General features: G+C 36.3%; 2 protein-coding genes across 7 annotated transcripts; both read left to right on the top strand.

Moving 5' to 3' along the window:
* Window positions 1–77: 77 nt before the first annotated feature.
* Window positions 78–6343, top strand: LOC139778719 (uncharacterized). Of its 3 annotated transcripts, none has more exons than XM_071716794.1 (8): window positions 80–885; window positions 1546–2007; window positions 2143–2254; window positions 2447–3421; window positions 4076–4725; window positions 4829–4983; window positions 5548–5715; window positions 5969–6343. In XM_071716794.1, the coding sequence occupies exons 2-8, from the start codon at window positions 1850–1852 to the stop codon at window positions 6034–6036; spliced, it is 2286 nt and encodes a 761-aa protein (XP_071572895.1). In that variant the 5' UTR covers window positions 80–885; window positions 1546–1849; the 3' UTR covers window positions 6037–6343. The 3 variants fall into 3 exon arrangements, with proteins under 3 accessions (XP_071572897.1, XP_071572895.1, XP_071572896.1); XM_071716795.1 differs by having other exon boundaries at window positions 1649–2007; XM_071716796.1 differs by having other exon boundaries at window positions 78–2007; window positions 5972–6343.
* Window positions 6344–6927: 584 nt separating this feature from the next.
* LOC139778718 (uncharacterized) lies at window positions 6928–14414 on the top strand. 4 transcript variants are annotated; one of them, XM_071716791.1, is made up of 8 exons: window positions 6928–7160; window positions 9382–9648; window positions 9787–9898; window positions 10095–11063; window positions 12095–12798; window positions 12904–13058; window positions 13617–13772; window positions 14038–14414. In XM_071716791.1, the coding sequence occupies exons 2-8, from the start codon at window positions 9491–9493 to the stop codon at window positions 14103–14105; spliced, it is 2322 nt and encodes a 773-aa protein (XP_071572892.1). In that variant the 5' UTR covers window positions 6928–7160; window positions 9382–9490; the 3' UTR covers window positions 14106–14414. The 4 variants fall into 4 exon arrangements, with proteins under 4 accessions (XP_071572892.1, XP_071572893.1, XP_071572891.1 ...); XM_071716792.1 differs by lacking the exon at window positions 6928–7160 and adding an exon at window positions 8195–8513 and having other exon boundaries at window positions 14041–14414; XM_071716790.1 differs by lacking the exon at window positions 6928–7160 and adding an exon at window positions 8197–8513.
* The last annotated feature ends 95 nt before the right edge of the window (window positions 14415–14509 follow it).

A 14509-nucleotide genomic window follows, 5' to 3' on the forward strand; every position in this document is an offset into this window, starting at 1 on the left:
TTTATGTCGTATAAAACATTATAAAGCTGTGTTGTAGAGAATCTCTCTTAGATATGACACTTCGTCAAATAATCTGCTTCGTGGACTACTTATCGTTCTCATGATTATTCTCATAAAACTATTATATTTTCTGATATTTTAGGTTAAATATTATCATTATCGTCATCCAAAAACTATTGTTCAACATAGCAAACGGACATTACACCTAAACTCTTTCGCATAATTACACCTGTTTTCGAATAAATAGTAATTTCTAAAATATATGTTTCTGTTAATCCTGTTTCGGGTGAATTTGTCTCAACACGAGTAATCGACTTTAAAATAAACTTTACGCTACGAACACACAGGCTTTGAGTAACTTTCAAACCGGAGTTTTACGACGTGTAGTTCGTCACGACACGTGGCTTACATATATATGCCTGTTAATAAATTCATCTCACGAATTAGCAAGCAACGAACTGTAACAAGTCGCAAAAGATACCATGGACGCGTTAGCTCGTCTAGTTTAAACTCATATTAGGTTCACAGTCTTCAGCTCATCAGTTTGAAATAGATAGCCAACGAGAAAAGATCGTGGTCGGTGCAGCAATAATACATCTCTTTTATTTTTAATCATTTAATTAGAATGTTTAATATTGTTTCCATTCCTTTCCAAGAATCAAATGATTCTTGGAAAAATTAATATAGCGTTCCTATCTTTATATAAAAAATGCCTCAAGTTCCACAATAATTCTTCTTTCTCGTATGCATCTAAAAGTTTCAAGGTTTTTTCATTCGATCACTTCATAAGTTAACATACGAGTTAACAATTGAATCACGTTTTTGGTTTTTATGGATTTTATCTTCACGGCTTTATTTTTAATCTCACGTTCTTGAGACTGCTTGGTGAGTTTTTTCTATTTTTAATTGTTTTGTATTTTCAATTTTTAATTTTCGTGTGTCAGGTTTGTCCTGATTACAGACCATTAAGTAATAAATTTTAACGGCAACTTTTTTTATCCACATAACTTTTTGATCACGCTAACAAGAATCACTTATTGCTGACTTAATAAACGTTGAAAATTAATTATCATTTATCATTTGACATCGCTGAAAATGGCTCAAATCGAAACGACCATTTTGCGTAATAATATGTACGATTAATTGTAACTATAAATATTGTGACTACTTACACACCAACAATCGCGTTGTTCTCTGATTGCTCATTTTTACCCCACTTTGTTATTTTAATTATTGAGAGTTCTATTTTTATTCTGCCATCAATTTAAATCACATTTGCTTAGACGCGCAACATATATTTTTCGACAAGCCTAGGCAAATTGACGAATCGAGCGCATCAACACTATCGGTGGTTAGTGGCTCGATAAGTTCTTTGATTCCGATAATATTTAACCCAAAATGTCAGAGAGCAATTGAAATTTCACAATCATGAGAACGATATAAGTAGTCCACGAAGCAGATCATTTAACGAAGTTTAAATTACAATAAAAGGAAATAAAAATTTCATATCCTAAAGAAGTTTCTCTATTTATCGACTCTCAAAAGAAACGACGAGCTACGAACCGCGAGTCGCGAGCGTTAGTGACCTATCCCGGCCTGCCGGGTCCTATGACACGTGGCTCGGGATGACTTGGTGTAATTTGTCAAGGCCGAGCTTCTACGCGTCGTGGGACGCCCCGGCTTGATAATACAGCATATCCTGCTTCAATAACATAGTACGCATTGGTGTGTCATACACATGCGAAGCAAGAGATAAACGAGCGATGATATATGGGAAGGAAGCACTTTAACAGTCGGTCTATATAAACATCACGGAGTGAACACGACTTCGTAATAGAGGTGACAAATCATGGGGTTGTTTAATAATTTGATCGCTCTTTTGGCTATCAAGATACTATTTTTAAAAGTAAACGCAATTTCACTTGATCACGACCCTCCATCGTCCCAGCTCGAACTAAAGAAAGATGACGCTTTAAAGATATTCAATAATTCAAGGTGCAATGAAAGGTCAGGTATACTTTATATATTTGTTATTATACTCTATTTACATATCAATTTTTAAGATAATTTCTTCGAAATACCTTGCAAATTACGCGTTTACATGTGTTAATGCGTATATTAATTTTGCTAATTTTATTGCAGTCGAAACGTATCACGATTAGTTCCTTATATGGAAACATATAGATATAAACCAGAACATGCGATGCCTGGGGAACCCTATCAAATCAAGACTCGATCGAATTATAAGAAAGAGGTAATCAAGCTGATAAATAACGCGATGAAGAAATAAAGAAGAAATAAGAGAGAGAACAATTTTATAAATCGTATAAATCAGCAAGCTTTTTGTCTTTATTTTTATTTTGCAAACGATTTGTCAATCTCTTGTTTACTTGTTTGCTTATACTACAACTATAATCCGCTAATTTGCCAATTACGAGTATTACAGTTTCACACGGAGTTGACATGCTGCGAAGGCTACGTGCAATCCGGTGCAATGTGCGTACCGCGTTGCCCGCAGTCGTGCCAAAATGGTACTTGCAAGGAGCCGGACGTGTGCACCTGCAACACAGGATACCGCATGTCAAGCAACGACTCGTGCGTATCGCAGTGCAAAAACGATTGCGTCAACGGTACCTGTGTCGATCTTGGGGTTTGCAATTGCAACGAGGGATATTTGTTGGACTCGGACGGATTCACCTGTCGACCTGTCTGCCCCGCGCAATGCGAGGAAACTCACGGATACTGCACCGAGCCGAACGTGTGCACGTGTCCTTCTGGTTACAGGCAAAGCAAGAGATTCTATTACGAGACCTACGTCTTGAAGTTCATGTGCGAACCCGTTTGCGATACTGGGTGCCGGAACGGTCTTTGTGTGGCCCCTAACGTCTGCAAGTGCGCGGAAGACTACGAGAAACACGAGGACGATTCATTCATCTGCAGGCCTAAGTGCGATTCGTGCGGCGCTTTCGAGACGTGCCTAATGCCGCGGTTTTGCGTGTGCAAAGTCGGTTACACTAAGAGGAATCACACTGCGAACGGGACCGTCTGCGAACCGCACTGCTTGGAGCCCTGCAAAATGGGCAAGTGCGTGGCACCGCACACATGCGGCTGTAACGAAGGCTACAGACTCCGTAACAACTCCAAACATATATGTGAGCCGATCTGCGAAAATGATATGTGCGGTGGTGGCATATGCGTCGCACCCGGAACATGCTTACATGAAAATCAAACAGTGTCCAATACATCTGTCGTTTTATCTAACTCGACTCAAAGCAAGCCGATCTGCACGATACCTTGTGGACTCAACGGAGAATGCACGTCGCCCAATGAATGCATTTGCTTCGAAGGGTATCGCTCACACGCACATATAATTATAACAGAGCTGCATGAAAATTTTTCGAAAACACCGTTTCCCGAATTGGCAAGTATATCTGTACAATAAGATGTAAACGTTATTATATAGCCAAAACTCTTGACAAAATATCCAAAAACCACTCATTACGCGAGAAGAAGATTTTAATCTTCTAAAAAGCGATTTCTTTTCTTAATCATAATAAAATCATAATTTTTTATAAAATTTTTATTATTATTATCAGTAAAAAGAAATTTTAATTAAGTTACGACGAACATATACGTTTAACAAGTCACGATTATTGCCTAAAAAATTCTTAAAAACGGTACTGGACAGGATTAATATGTTTTTAAACTTTAACTTTAACTTTTAAATCACGCACAAAGTTAAAAAAAAATTTTATCAACTTTACTTGAGACTTTCCGAAAGCCTGAAAATTCTTTTTAAAAATTGAGCTTGGGTTCCCGTAGTCGAGTTATCGCGATTTGAAATGGCCTGTAGATATTCAAACTTTTTTCATCGTTGAATAAACCTATTGGTATCAGTACCTATCCAAGTAATACATGACGGGCAGACAGCACAATCAAATTATATTGTATTTTATGGATTCGAAGCAGTCGTTTGATTTGGAGGAGTGTATTATTTTTCAACGATTTTTTTTATCACAACTAATTGAAATTTTTTCAATTAAACTCATTTGATTTTCGACTGCCAAACAACTAGTCCGAGAAACATATCTGCCAACCGGTTTGCGATTTCAAGTGCTACAATGGTAAGTGCACCGCGCCAAACGTATGCACCTGCGATCCAGGTTACTATCCGGAGTGGCTCGCAGACAGTGACCTTAAAGACGACCGCATGACGCACTTTTGTTTTCGTCTCAAAAGACCTCCTTGCAACGCTCTCTCGTGCGGAGATAACGGGACGTGTCACGAGTCCGGCATTTGCGTTTGCGACGATGGTTACAGGAAGGACACGGCCGGTGCTTGCATACCCATCTGCAACCGAGGGTGCTTAGACGGTATGTGCACGGCGCCGAATCACTGCGCGTGTCACGAAGGCTACGCGCTTCAGAACAGTAAATTTGGAGACGACGTCTGCAAGGCGATTTGCGAAAGGGGCTGCGAGAACGGCGAGTGCGTCAGCCCGAATGAGTGCATTTGTAACAATGGTTTCATACCGAACATCGACCATCACTCGAAACCGGAGTGCATCCCTGTATGTACTCGCAACTGCAGCGGACATGGCGACTGTATCATTTCGACCGATCGCGACCACTACAGATGCGAGTGTCACTTCGGATGGACAGGATTGGATTGCGATCAACCGTCCTTGTGCGTTATAAAGATGGCTTACGAGAAAGTCAAGAAGAGGTGAATACTACTGACTCGCCGATTTCCCGTGGCCTCGCAAAGAGCGCCCGCCACATTCAATAATTGACTAGACGAATCTTATAATTCGTAAATATGATTGCAGAGGCTTTCTCCGTCTTGCAAATAGCACAATCAAGCGAGCCTACGAAGATGCACCGTATTGTTCTCAATGCTACGATTCTTTGGACAACAAAACAATGTGCTTTGTGATGGAAAATTATGAACACAATTTGACTGTCAGCTGTTTTCTTAATACAGGTATTTGCAACTTAGAAATTAATTAGATCTTTTTCAGTAACGACATAAGTTTTTGTAATTATGTATGAAAGTTTATAACTAATGTTCTTTTAATTATGTATGAAAGTTTATAACTAATGTTCTATTAATCTCTTTTCGATTATCCATTAATCGCTTTTATAATGTCAAAGAATTTTAACAATTTAGGAAAGAACTATTTTCAATTTCTTTCAGAATAATTTTGGTGCTTATTATTAGTTATATAGATTGTGTTATATTAATATATCGATAAAAGGGGAGTGTGTTACATAAACTTTTCTAAATAATTGTCATAAATCAGCAAATATTACTTGCAAAACATCAGAGCTTGTTTCCATAAATTGATTAAAAATACTTCTAATTTATTGTATAAAAACAAACATCTAGAAACTAGCTTCAAAAAGTTTGCTTGCAAAGAAAACTACACACTGATAAAAATAATCCGAAACTAATGTTAAGGAGAAATGTGATTTTTTTATGATTCTATCTATCATAAAAAAACATTTAAATGCGTTAGTTTCATCTCTATTACCTTTCATTTTGCAGATTTGCCTTGTTACGCGAAGTCTCGTTACGACGTCTGGAGGAGCAACGTTAATAGTAAAACCATAATAGTTTGGCCTTTCGTGATTCTCGGTATATTATTAGTTATAGGTCTGACAGTGGCAGCATATTTCATATATCGCAAACATCAAAAGAAGAAATTGGCTATAGGTATTCTTCAAAATGTGTTAATATCATAATTTATAATAATTTTACGTTTTAACAAAAACGTAACTAAAAGATAGTTACGACATCGTATTTTGAACTATATACATAAAGCGTGACAACAAATTATTTAACGTGAATGATAAGACAAACGCTCGCAGTTTGCGCGATATCAACTCGCTTTTAAGACGCTTTATAATTAATATTTTATTGTATTCTAAGCGACGACGAGATAACTATCTTTAAATATTTGTTGCAGCAGGTACATCAACAAACATTTTTGTGCGAGAATCTCCCGCTACCGAGATTTTGTTGCCTGAAATCTAATTTTAAGGAAGACATCAATACTAAGACAGTAGAAAAATAGACTGCAGTAACTGTGATAATGATGATAAATAGCACAGTTGTAATAGTAATAATACACTAGATCATATTTTATTGTTCCTTGACGACATATCGTAAGACAAAGATAAGTAATATTCATTCAATAATCGCGCTGCTATATTAATAATATTTTCATATAAGTTTAATCAAGTTTGTTATTCCTTTGAGCATATGTATCAAGATGTTTTGATGATTGTAATAGAAACATTATATAAAATTGTTTGTCAAAATAAATGTTATCTATTGCGAACGCAAATTTAATTTATTACAATATACTCCATTGCGATCAATCACTAATATTATCAATGGTAATATTATCCATGAATAGCTTTCATAATGAGCGAGCCGTGTAATACGAGACGTGACGCAATTGACGCTGTTTACAACCGTTCAATGACAATGAAATTCTCGAGACATTTTCGGCATGTGTGGCCGCAATATATCGGTCACCTCCTTCAGACTGTAATTACTGCCCCAGTTCTGGCCTTGTGCTATCAACAGATGTCGATTAAAATCGAAAACCAACAGGACAAATAAAATTTTAATTAGAAGTGTAAAAATAATATTAATCGTAACTGATAACTTTTACAGTATTATTACGTGCAATTTAATGTGCAATAAAATGCAGCTTATCTCGTAATGTTTAATATTAATATTTTAAAACGTTGATCAAATTTTTGTAAAAAAAACTATCATCGCTCTGCTAACCGAGTCGCCTATTATCAAATATCTCTTATCGGTATTATTCTCTCAAGATAGAATTTTTATTATTTAACTTCCTACTTACTCTTTCGCGCATATAAATAAATATTTCGATATTGCTAATACGTGAAATCTCGCGTTTATATTCTTAGTCTCGCAGATCACATTGCAGAGAATATTATTGTTGCGACGGATACGCGTTCACAACCGAAAGGGAAATGTATTTTGGACTGCATCACGTGTGTAAACCGATTTGTCAACCTAGCTGCGGACACGGTACATGCATACGTCCAAACGAATGCACCTGCAATTACGGATACCGCACAGAAGAAACGGCAGCACCTAACGTATCACGCTGTGTTCCTGTACGCACTCATTCTTGTATACACGGCACATACGTCGCACCCGAAACTTGCGAATGCAATTCTGGGTACAAAGCGACGATCATTATACTTACAAACCCGTCTGCATAGCAAATTTATTTATTACATTTCTACATCTTAAAAAATAAATTAGTAAATTTTAAGTATTAAAGTTTTAAGTATTAAAGTTTTAAGTATTAAAGTTTTAAGTATTAAAGTTTTAAGTATTAAAGTTTTAAGTATTAAAGTTTTAAGTTTTAAAGTTTTAAGTATTAAAGTTTTAATTATTAAAGTTTTAAGTAATAAAAAATATTTTTTTTTAATACTATACTTAATGATATAAATTTATTAAAATACTGAAAATGTTATTCTTATTTCCTTGTTACACTTTCTCGAATATTTATATACTCACAATATAATTAAATGTTAAATATTCTTTTACATAATATATCAAAATTATTTTCTGCCTTAATCGCAAATTTTTCGATAAAAAATTAACTTTAAAGCACAATTCCAAAAAATACTCTATGGAATATTTATGAGTATTATATTTGAAACGTTTACTACATCAGTTATTATGTATCGACTTTTGTATCTACCCATCATAAATTTTGAAATGTTTTGTTTTTCTTTCAATATTTCGCAATAAACTATAATAAAGACTTGTCTTATCACTTTTTCATACTAGAATGTCTTGCATTAAATTCTTTCGCATAATTGCACCTTTCGCATATTTTCGAATAAATAGCAATTTCTAAAATAAATGTTTCTGTTAATCCTGCTTCGGATGAATTTGTCTCAACACGAGTGATCGATTTTAAAATAAACTTTACGCTACGAATACATATGCAGGCTTTAAGTAACTTTCAAACTAGGGTCCCACGGTGTGTGGTTTGTCACGACACGTGGCTTATTTATGTCTGTCAACAAATTCGCCTCACGAATTAGCAAGCAACGAACTATAACAAGCCGCAAAGTTCCCATGGCGCGTTAGCTCGTCTAGTTTAGACTCATATAGGCTCATAGTCTTCAGCTCATCAGTTTGAAATGGATAGCCAACGAGAAAAGATCGTGGTCGGTGCAGCAATAATACATCTCTTCTCTTTTTTAATCATTTAATTAGAATGTTTAATATTGTTTCCATTCTTTTTCAAGAAGCGTTTACAGCGTTCCTATCTTTATGAGAAAGAATGCCTCAAGTTCTACAGTAATTCTCCTTTCTTGTATGCTTCTAAAAATTCAAAGTTTTCTTATTCAACCACTTTCCATGAGTTAACAATTGAATCACGATTTTGGTTTTATGGATTTTATCTCCACGGCTTCATTTTTATAATCTCAAGTTCTCGAGACTACTTGGTGAGTTTTTTCTTTTTTTAATTGTTTTGTATTTTCAATTTTTAATTTTCGTGTGTCAGAGGTTTGTCCTGATTACAGACCATCAAGTAGCCATGAATTTTAATGTCAACTTTTTTATCCACATGGCTTTTTAACCACACTATCAAGGTATCAAGAAGCACTTATTGCTGACTTAATAAACGTTAAAAATTAACTTTCATTTATCATTTGACTTCTCAAGGCGAAACCGAAACGTCCGTTTTACGTCCTAATATGTACGTTCTAATTGTAACTAAATATTGCGACTACTTACACACCAACACACACAATCGCGTTGTTCTTTCACTGCTCATTTTTACCCCACTTTGTTATTTTAATTATCGAGAGTCCTATTCTTATTCTGCCATCAATTTGAATCACATTTGCTTAGACGCGCAACATATATTTTTCGACAAGCCTACCGAAATCGACGAATCGAGTGGATGAACGCTATCGGTGGTTAGTGGCTCGATAAATTCTTTGACTCCGATAATATTTAACCCAAAGTGTCAGAGAGCAATAGAAATTTCACAATCATGAAAACGATAAGTAGTCTATGAAGCAGATCATTTAACAAGGTTTAAATTACAATAAAAGGAAATATAAAAATGTCATATCCTAAAAAAGATTCTCTGTTTATCGACTCTCAAAAGGAACGACGAGCTACGAACCGCGAACCGCGAGCATTAGCGACCTATCCCGGTCCTATGACGCGTAGCTCGAGATGACTTTTGGTGTATATATAATTGACCAAGACTCTATGCGTCGTGGAACCCCAGCTTGATAATATAGCATATCCTGCTTCAAAAAAATAACATAGCATATATTGGTGTGTTATATACACGCGAAGCAAGGAGAGAGATAAACAAGCGATGAAACATGGGAAGGAAGCACTGTAACAGTCGGTCTATAAGCATCACTGAATGAACACGACTTCGTAATAGAGGCGACAACAAATCATGGGGTTACTTAATAGTTTGATCGCTCTTTTGGCTATCAAGATACTATTTTTAAAAGTGAACGCAACTCCACTTGTTGGCCATCCGTCATCGTCCCAGCTGGAACTAAAGAAAGATGACGCTGTAGAGACATTCAATAATTCAAGGTGCAATGAAAGGTCAGGTACTTTATATTTATTATTATACTCTATTTGCATATCACGTATCAATTTCTAAGGTATTTTCTTTGAAATACCTTGCAAATTATGCGTTTATATATGTTAATACGTATATTAACTTTGCTAATTTTATTATAGTCGAAACGTATCACAATTAGTTCCTTATACGGAAACATATAGATATAAACCAGAACATGCTAGGCCTGGGGAACCCTATCAACTCAAGACTCGATTGAATTATAAGATAGAGGTAATCAAGCTGATAAATAACGCAATGATATTCGATGAAGAAATAAAGAAGAAACAAAAGAGAGAACAATTTTCGTATAAATCAGCAAGCTTTTCGTCTTTATTTTTATTTTGCAAACGATTTGTCAATCTCTTGTTTACTTGTTTGCTCATACTACAACTATAATCCGCTAATTTGCCAATTACGAGTATTACAGTTTCACACGGAGTTGACATGCTGCGAAGGCTACGTGCAATCCGGTGCAATGTGCGTACCGCGTTGCCCGCAGTCGTGCCAAAATGGTACTTGCAAGGAGCCGGACGTGTGCATCTGCAACACAGGATACCGCATGTCAAGCAACGGCTCGTGCGTATCGCAGTGCAAAAACGATTGCGTCAACGGTACCTGTGGCGAACCTGAGATTTGCAATTGCAACGAGGGATATTTGTTGGACTCGGACGGATTCACCTGTCGACCTGTCTGCCCCGCGCAATGCGAGGAAACTCACGGATACTGCACCGAGCCGAACGTGTGCACGTGTCCTTCCGGTTACAGGCAACACAAGAGATTCTACCACGTCTTTAAGTTCATGTGCGAACCCGTTTGCGATCCTGAGTGCCACAACGGTCTTTGTGTGGCCCCTAACATCTGCATGTGCGCGGACGGCTACGAGAAGGACGAGGACGATTCATTCATCTGCAGGCCTAAGTGCGGCGATTCGTGCGCTTTCGGGACGTGCGTAAGCCCGGGGTTTTGCATGTGCAAACCCGGTTACATAAAGACGTATCACGCTGCGAACGAGACGATCGTCTGCGAACCGCAATGCTTCCCGTTCTGCAAAATGGGCAAGTGCGTGGCGCCGGGCACATGCGGCTGTAACGAAGGCTACAGACTCCGTAACAACTCCAAAGATATATGTGAGCCGATCTGCGAAAATGATATGTGCGGTGGTGGCATATGCGTCGCGCCCGGAACATGCTTACATGAAAATCAAACAGTGTCCAATACATCTGTCGTTTTATCTAACTTTACTCGAAGCAAGGCGATCTGCACGATACCTTGTGGACCCAACGGAGAATGCACGTCGCCCAATGAATGCACTTGCTTCGAAGGGTATCGCTCAGACGCACAGTCAATTATAACAGAGCTGCATACAAATTTTTCGAAAACACCGTTTCCCGAATTGGCAAGTATATCTATACAATAAGATATAAATGTTATTATTCATTATCGCCAGAACTCTCGACAAAATATCTAAGAACCACTCACCACACGAAAGAAAGGTTTTAATCTTCTAAAAATTGATTTTTTTCTTAATCTTTGGTTGTCACACCTCTTTTTTCGAACACGTTTGTCACACGGGGTCAATTTGACCCCAACCAATTTTCAAGCAGCAGCTGTTCATCAAAAATTAACAATTTAAGTGGATCGTAAAAAATTCTAGAATAAAGTTTAAACGTTGTAGAATGTATTCTCATTATAAAAAATTAACTTTTTGAGTGGCATTATGTTCAAAAAATCCTTAAAAAAACGTAAATTCTAAAAAAAAAAACGAAATCATAACTTTTATTTTTCAATATTTTTGCTCAAACTTTTGCATAATACTCCTAAGATATGTTTCTTTAATAAAAAAGAAAAAATAGTCTGGGGTCACTTTGACCCCGGGTGACAACTGAGGGTTAATCATAACAAAATCATAATTTTTTAACATTTTTTTATTATTATCAGTGAAAAGATGTTTTAATTATGTTACGACGAACATATACGTTTAACAAGTCACGATTATTACCTAAATAATCCTTAAAAACGGTGTTCGACAGGATTAATGTGTCTTTAAGTTTTAACTTTGAAATCACGCACAAAGTTAAAAAAAATTTTTATTAACTTTACTTGAGACCTTCCAAAAACCTGAAAATTCCTTTTAAAAATTGAGCTTGGGTTTTTGTTGTTCCGAGTTATCGCGATTTAAAATGGCCAATACATATTCAAATTTTTTTCATCGTTGAATAAACCTACGGTATCAGTACCTAATATCCAAGTATTACATGACGGGAAGATTGCACAATCAAATTATGTCGTATTTTATCGATTCGAAGCAGTCGTTTGATTTGGAGGAGTGTGTTTTATTTTGTACATTATTTTTAAACAATTTTTTTAATCACAACTAATTAAAATATTTATTTTAACTCATTTGATCTTCGACTGTCAAACAACTAGTCTAAGAAGCATATCTGCCAACCGTACTGCGCTTTCGTCTGCTCGAATGGTGAATGCACCGCGCCAAACGTATGCACCTGCGATCCGGGTTACTATCCGGAGTGGCTGGAAGATGATGGACCTCTAAACAAGATCAAGATGCGCCACATTCGGCACTGTCGCATGAAACTCTTTTCAACGCTCTTCCAAAACCCCTCATGGCGTCCTTGCAACGCTCTCTCGTGCGGAGATAACGGGACGTGTGACGAGTCCGGCATTTGCGTTTGCGACGATGGTTACAGGAAGGACACGGCCGGTGCTTGCATACCCATCTGCGACCGAGGGTGCTTCGATGGTATGTGCACGGCGCCGAATCGCTGCGTGTGTCGCGACGGCTACGCGCTGCAAAACGATAACTCTGAATCAAGCATCTGCATGCCGATTTGCGAAAGGGGTTGCCAGAATGGCACATGTCTCGGCCCGAATGAGTGCATTTGCAATCATGGTTTCATACCAAACAACGACCATCACTCGAGACCGGAGTGCATCCCTATGTGTGTTCGCAATTGCAGCGGACACGGCAACTGTGCCAGTACCATTTGGATCGATCCCGATCGCGTCCTCCACGAGTCCAGATGCAAGTGTCACTTCGGATGGACGGGAGAGGATTGCGATCAACCGACCAAGTGCGTCATAACGATGGCTTACGGTCAAGCCAAGAAGAGGTGAATACTACTGACCCGTCGATTTCCAGTTCGTGGCCTCGCAAAGAGCGCCCGCCATTCAATAATTGACTAGACGAATCTTATAATTCGTAAATATGATTGCAGAGTCTTGCTTCATTTTGCGAATAGCGAAATCAGGCGAGCTTACGAAGATGCACCGTATTGTTATCAATGCGACAATTTTTTGGACAACGAAACAGTGTGCTATGTGATGGAAAATTATGAACACAATTTGACTGTCAGCTGTTTTCTTAATACAGGTATTTGCAACTTAGAAATTAATTAGATCTTTTTCAGTAACAATTATGTATAATAATTATGTATGAAAGTTTATAATCAATGTTCTTTTAAACTCTTCTCGATTATTGCGTAATCGCTTTCATATTGTCAAAGAATTTTAACAGTTTAGGAAAGAACTATTTTCAATTTCTTTCATAATAACTTTTATGTTTATTATTAGTTATATAGACTGTTTAATATCAATAACAATATATCGATAAAAGAGGTTGGACACATGGAGTGTGTTACATAAACTTTTCTAAATAATTGTCAGAAATTAGCAAATATTACTTGCAAAATATCAGAATCTGTTTCCATAAATTGATTAAAAATACTTCTAATTTATTTTATAAAAACAAACATCTAGAAACATAGATATTGAAACTAGCTTCAAAAAGTTTGCTTGCAAAGAAAACTACACACTGATAAAAATAATCTGAAACTAATATTAAGGAGAAAAGTGATTTTTTAATGATTCTATCTATCATAAAAAACATTTAAATTCGTTAGTTTCATCTCTATTGCCTTTCATTTTGCAGATTTGCCTTGTTACGCGATGTCTCGTTACGACCCCTCGAGTAACGTTACTATAATAGTTTGGCCTTTCGTGATTCTCGCTATATTATTAGTCATAGGTCTGATAGTGACAGCATATTTCATATATCGCAAACGTCAAAAGAAGAAATTGGCTACAGGTATTCCTCAAAATGTGTTAATATCATAATTTATAATAATTTCACGTCTTAACAAAAATGTAACTTAAAGATAGTTACGACATCGTATTTTGAACTGCATGTATAAAGCGTGATAACAAATTATTTAACGTAAATGATAAGACAAACGCTCGCAGCTTGCGCGATATCAACTCGCTTTTAAGACGCTTAAATAAAAAGTTCATAATTAATATTTTATTGTATTTTAAACGACAACGAGATAACTATCTTGAAATATTTGTTCCAGCAGGTACATCAACAAACATTTTTGTGCGAGAATCTCCCGCTACCGAGATTTTGTTGCCTGACATCTAATTTTAAGGAAGACATTAATATAAAGACAGTAGAAAAATAGATTGCAGTAATTGTGATAATGATGATAAATAGCACAGTTGTAATAGTAATGATACGTTAGATCATATTTTATTGTTCCATGACGACATTTCGTAAGACAAAAATAAGTAACATTCATTCAGCCAATATTCGCGCTGTTAGTAATAATATTTTCATATAAGTTGAATCAAGTTTGTTATTCCTTTGAGCATATGTATCAAGATGTTTTGATAATAGTAATAGAAATATTATATAAAATTGTTTATCAAAATAAATGTTATCTAATGCGAACGCAAATTTAATTTATTACAATATACATTGCGATCAATCACTAATATTGTCAACAATCCGTGAATAGCTTTCATAATGAACCGTGTAATACGAGA

This window comes from Temnothorax nylanderi, unplaced genomic scaffold, assembly GCF_030848795.1.
Source record: "Temnothorax nylanderi isolate EJ_2023f unplaced genomic scaffold, tnyl_v1.0 TNYL_tig0193_pilon, whole genome shotgun sequence".
Classification (NCBI taxonomy): Eukaryota; Metazoa; Arthropoda; class Insecta; order Hymenoptera; family Formicidae; genus Temnothorax; species Temnothorax nylanderi.

What these genes read in the sequence shown, in the direction of transcription:
- LOC139778719 (XM_071716794.1), top strand. Translation starts at nt 1,850, where the DNA reads ATGGGGTTGTTTAATAATTTGATCGCTCTTTTGGCTATCAAGATACTA. An exon ending in AATTCAAGGTGCAATGAAAG is followed by an intron (nt 2,008 to 2,142) that starts GTCAGGTATACT and finishes ATTTTATTGCAG; the next exon opens with TCGAAACGTATCACGATTAG. An exon ending in GATCGAATTATAAGAAAGAG is followed by an intron (nt 2,255 to 2,446) that starts GTAATCAAGCTG and finishes CGAGTATTACAG; the next exon opens with TTTCACACGGAGTTGACATG.
- LOC139778718 (XM_071716791.1), top strand. Translation starts at nt 9,491, where the DNA reads ATGGGGTTACTTAATAGTTTGATCGCTCTTTTGGCTATCAAGATACTA. An exon ending in GATTGAATTATAAGATAGAG is followed by an intron (nt 9,899 to 10,094) that starts GTAATCAAGCTG and finishes CGAGTATTACAG; the next exon opens with TTTCACACGGAGTTGACATG. An exon ending in CAGCTGTTTTCTTAATACAG is followed by an intron (nt 13,059 to 13,616) that starts GTATTTGCAACT and finishes TTCATTTTGCAG; the next exon opens with ATTTGCCTTGTTACGCGATG.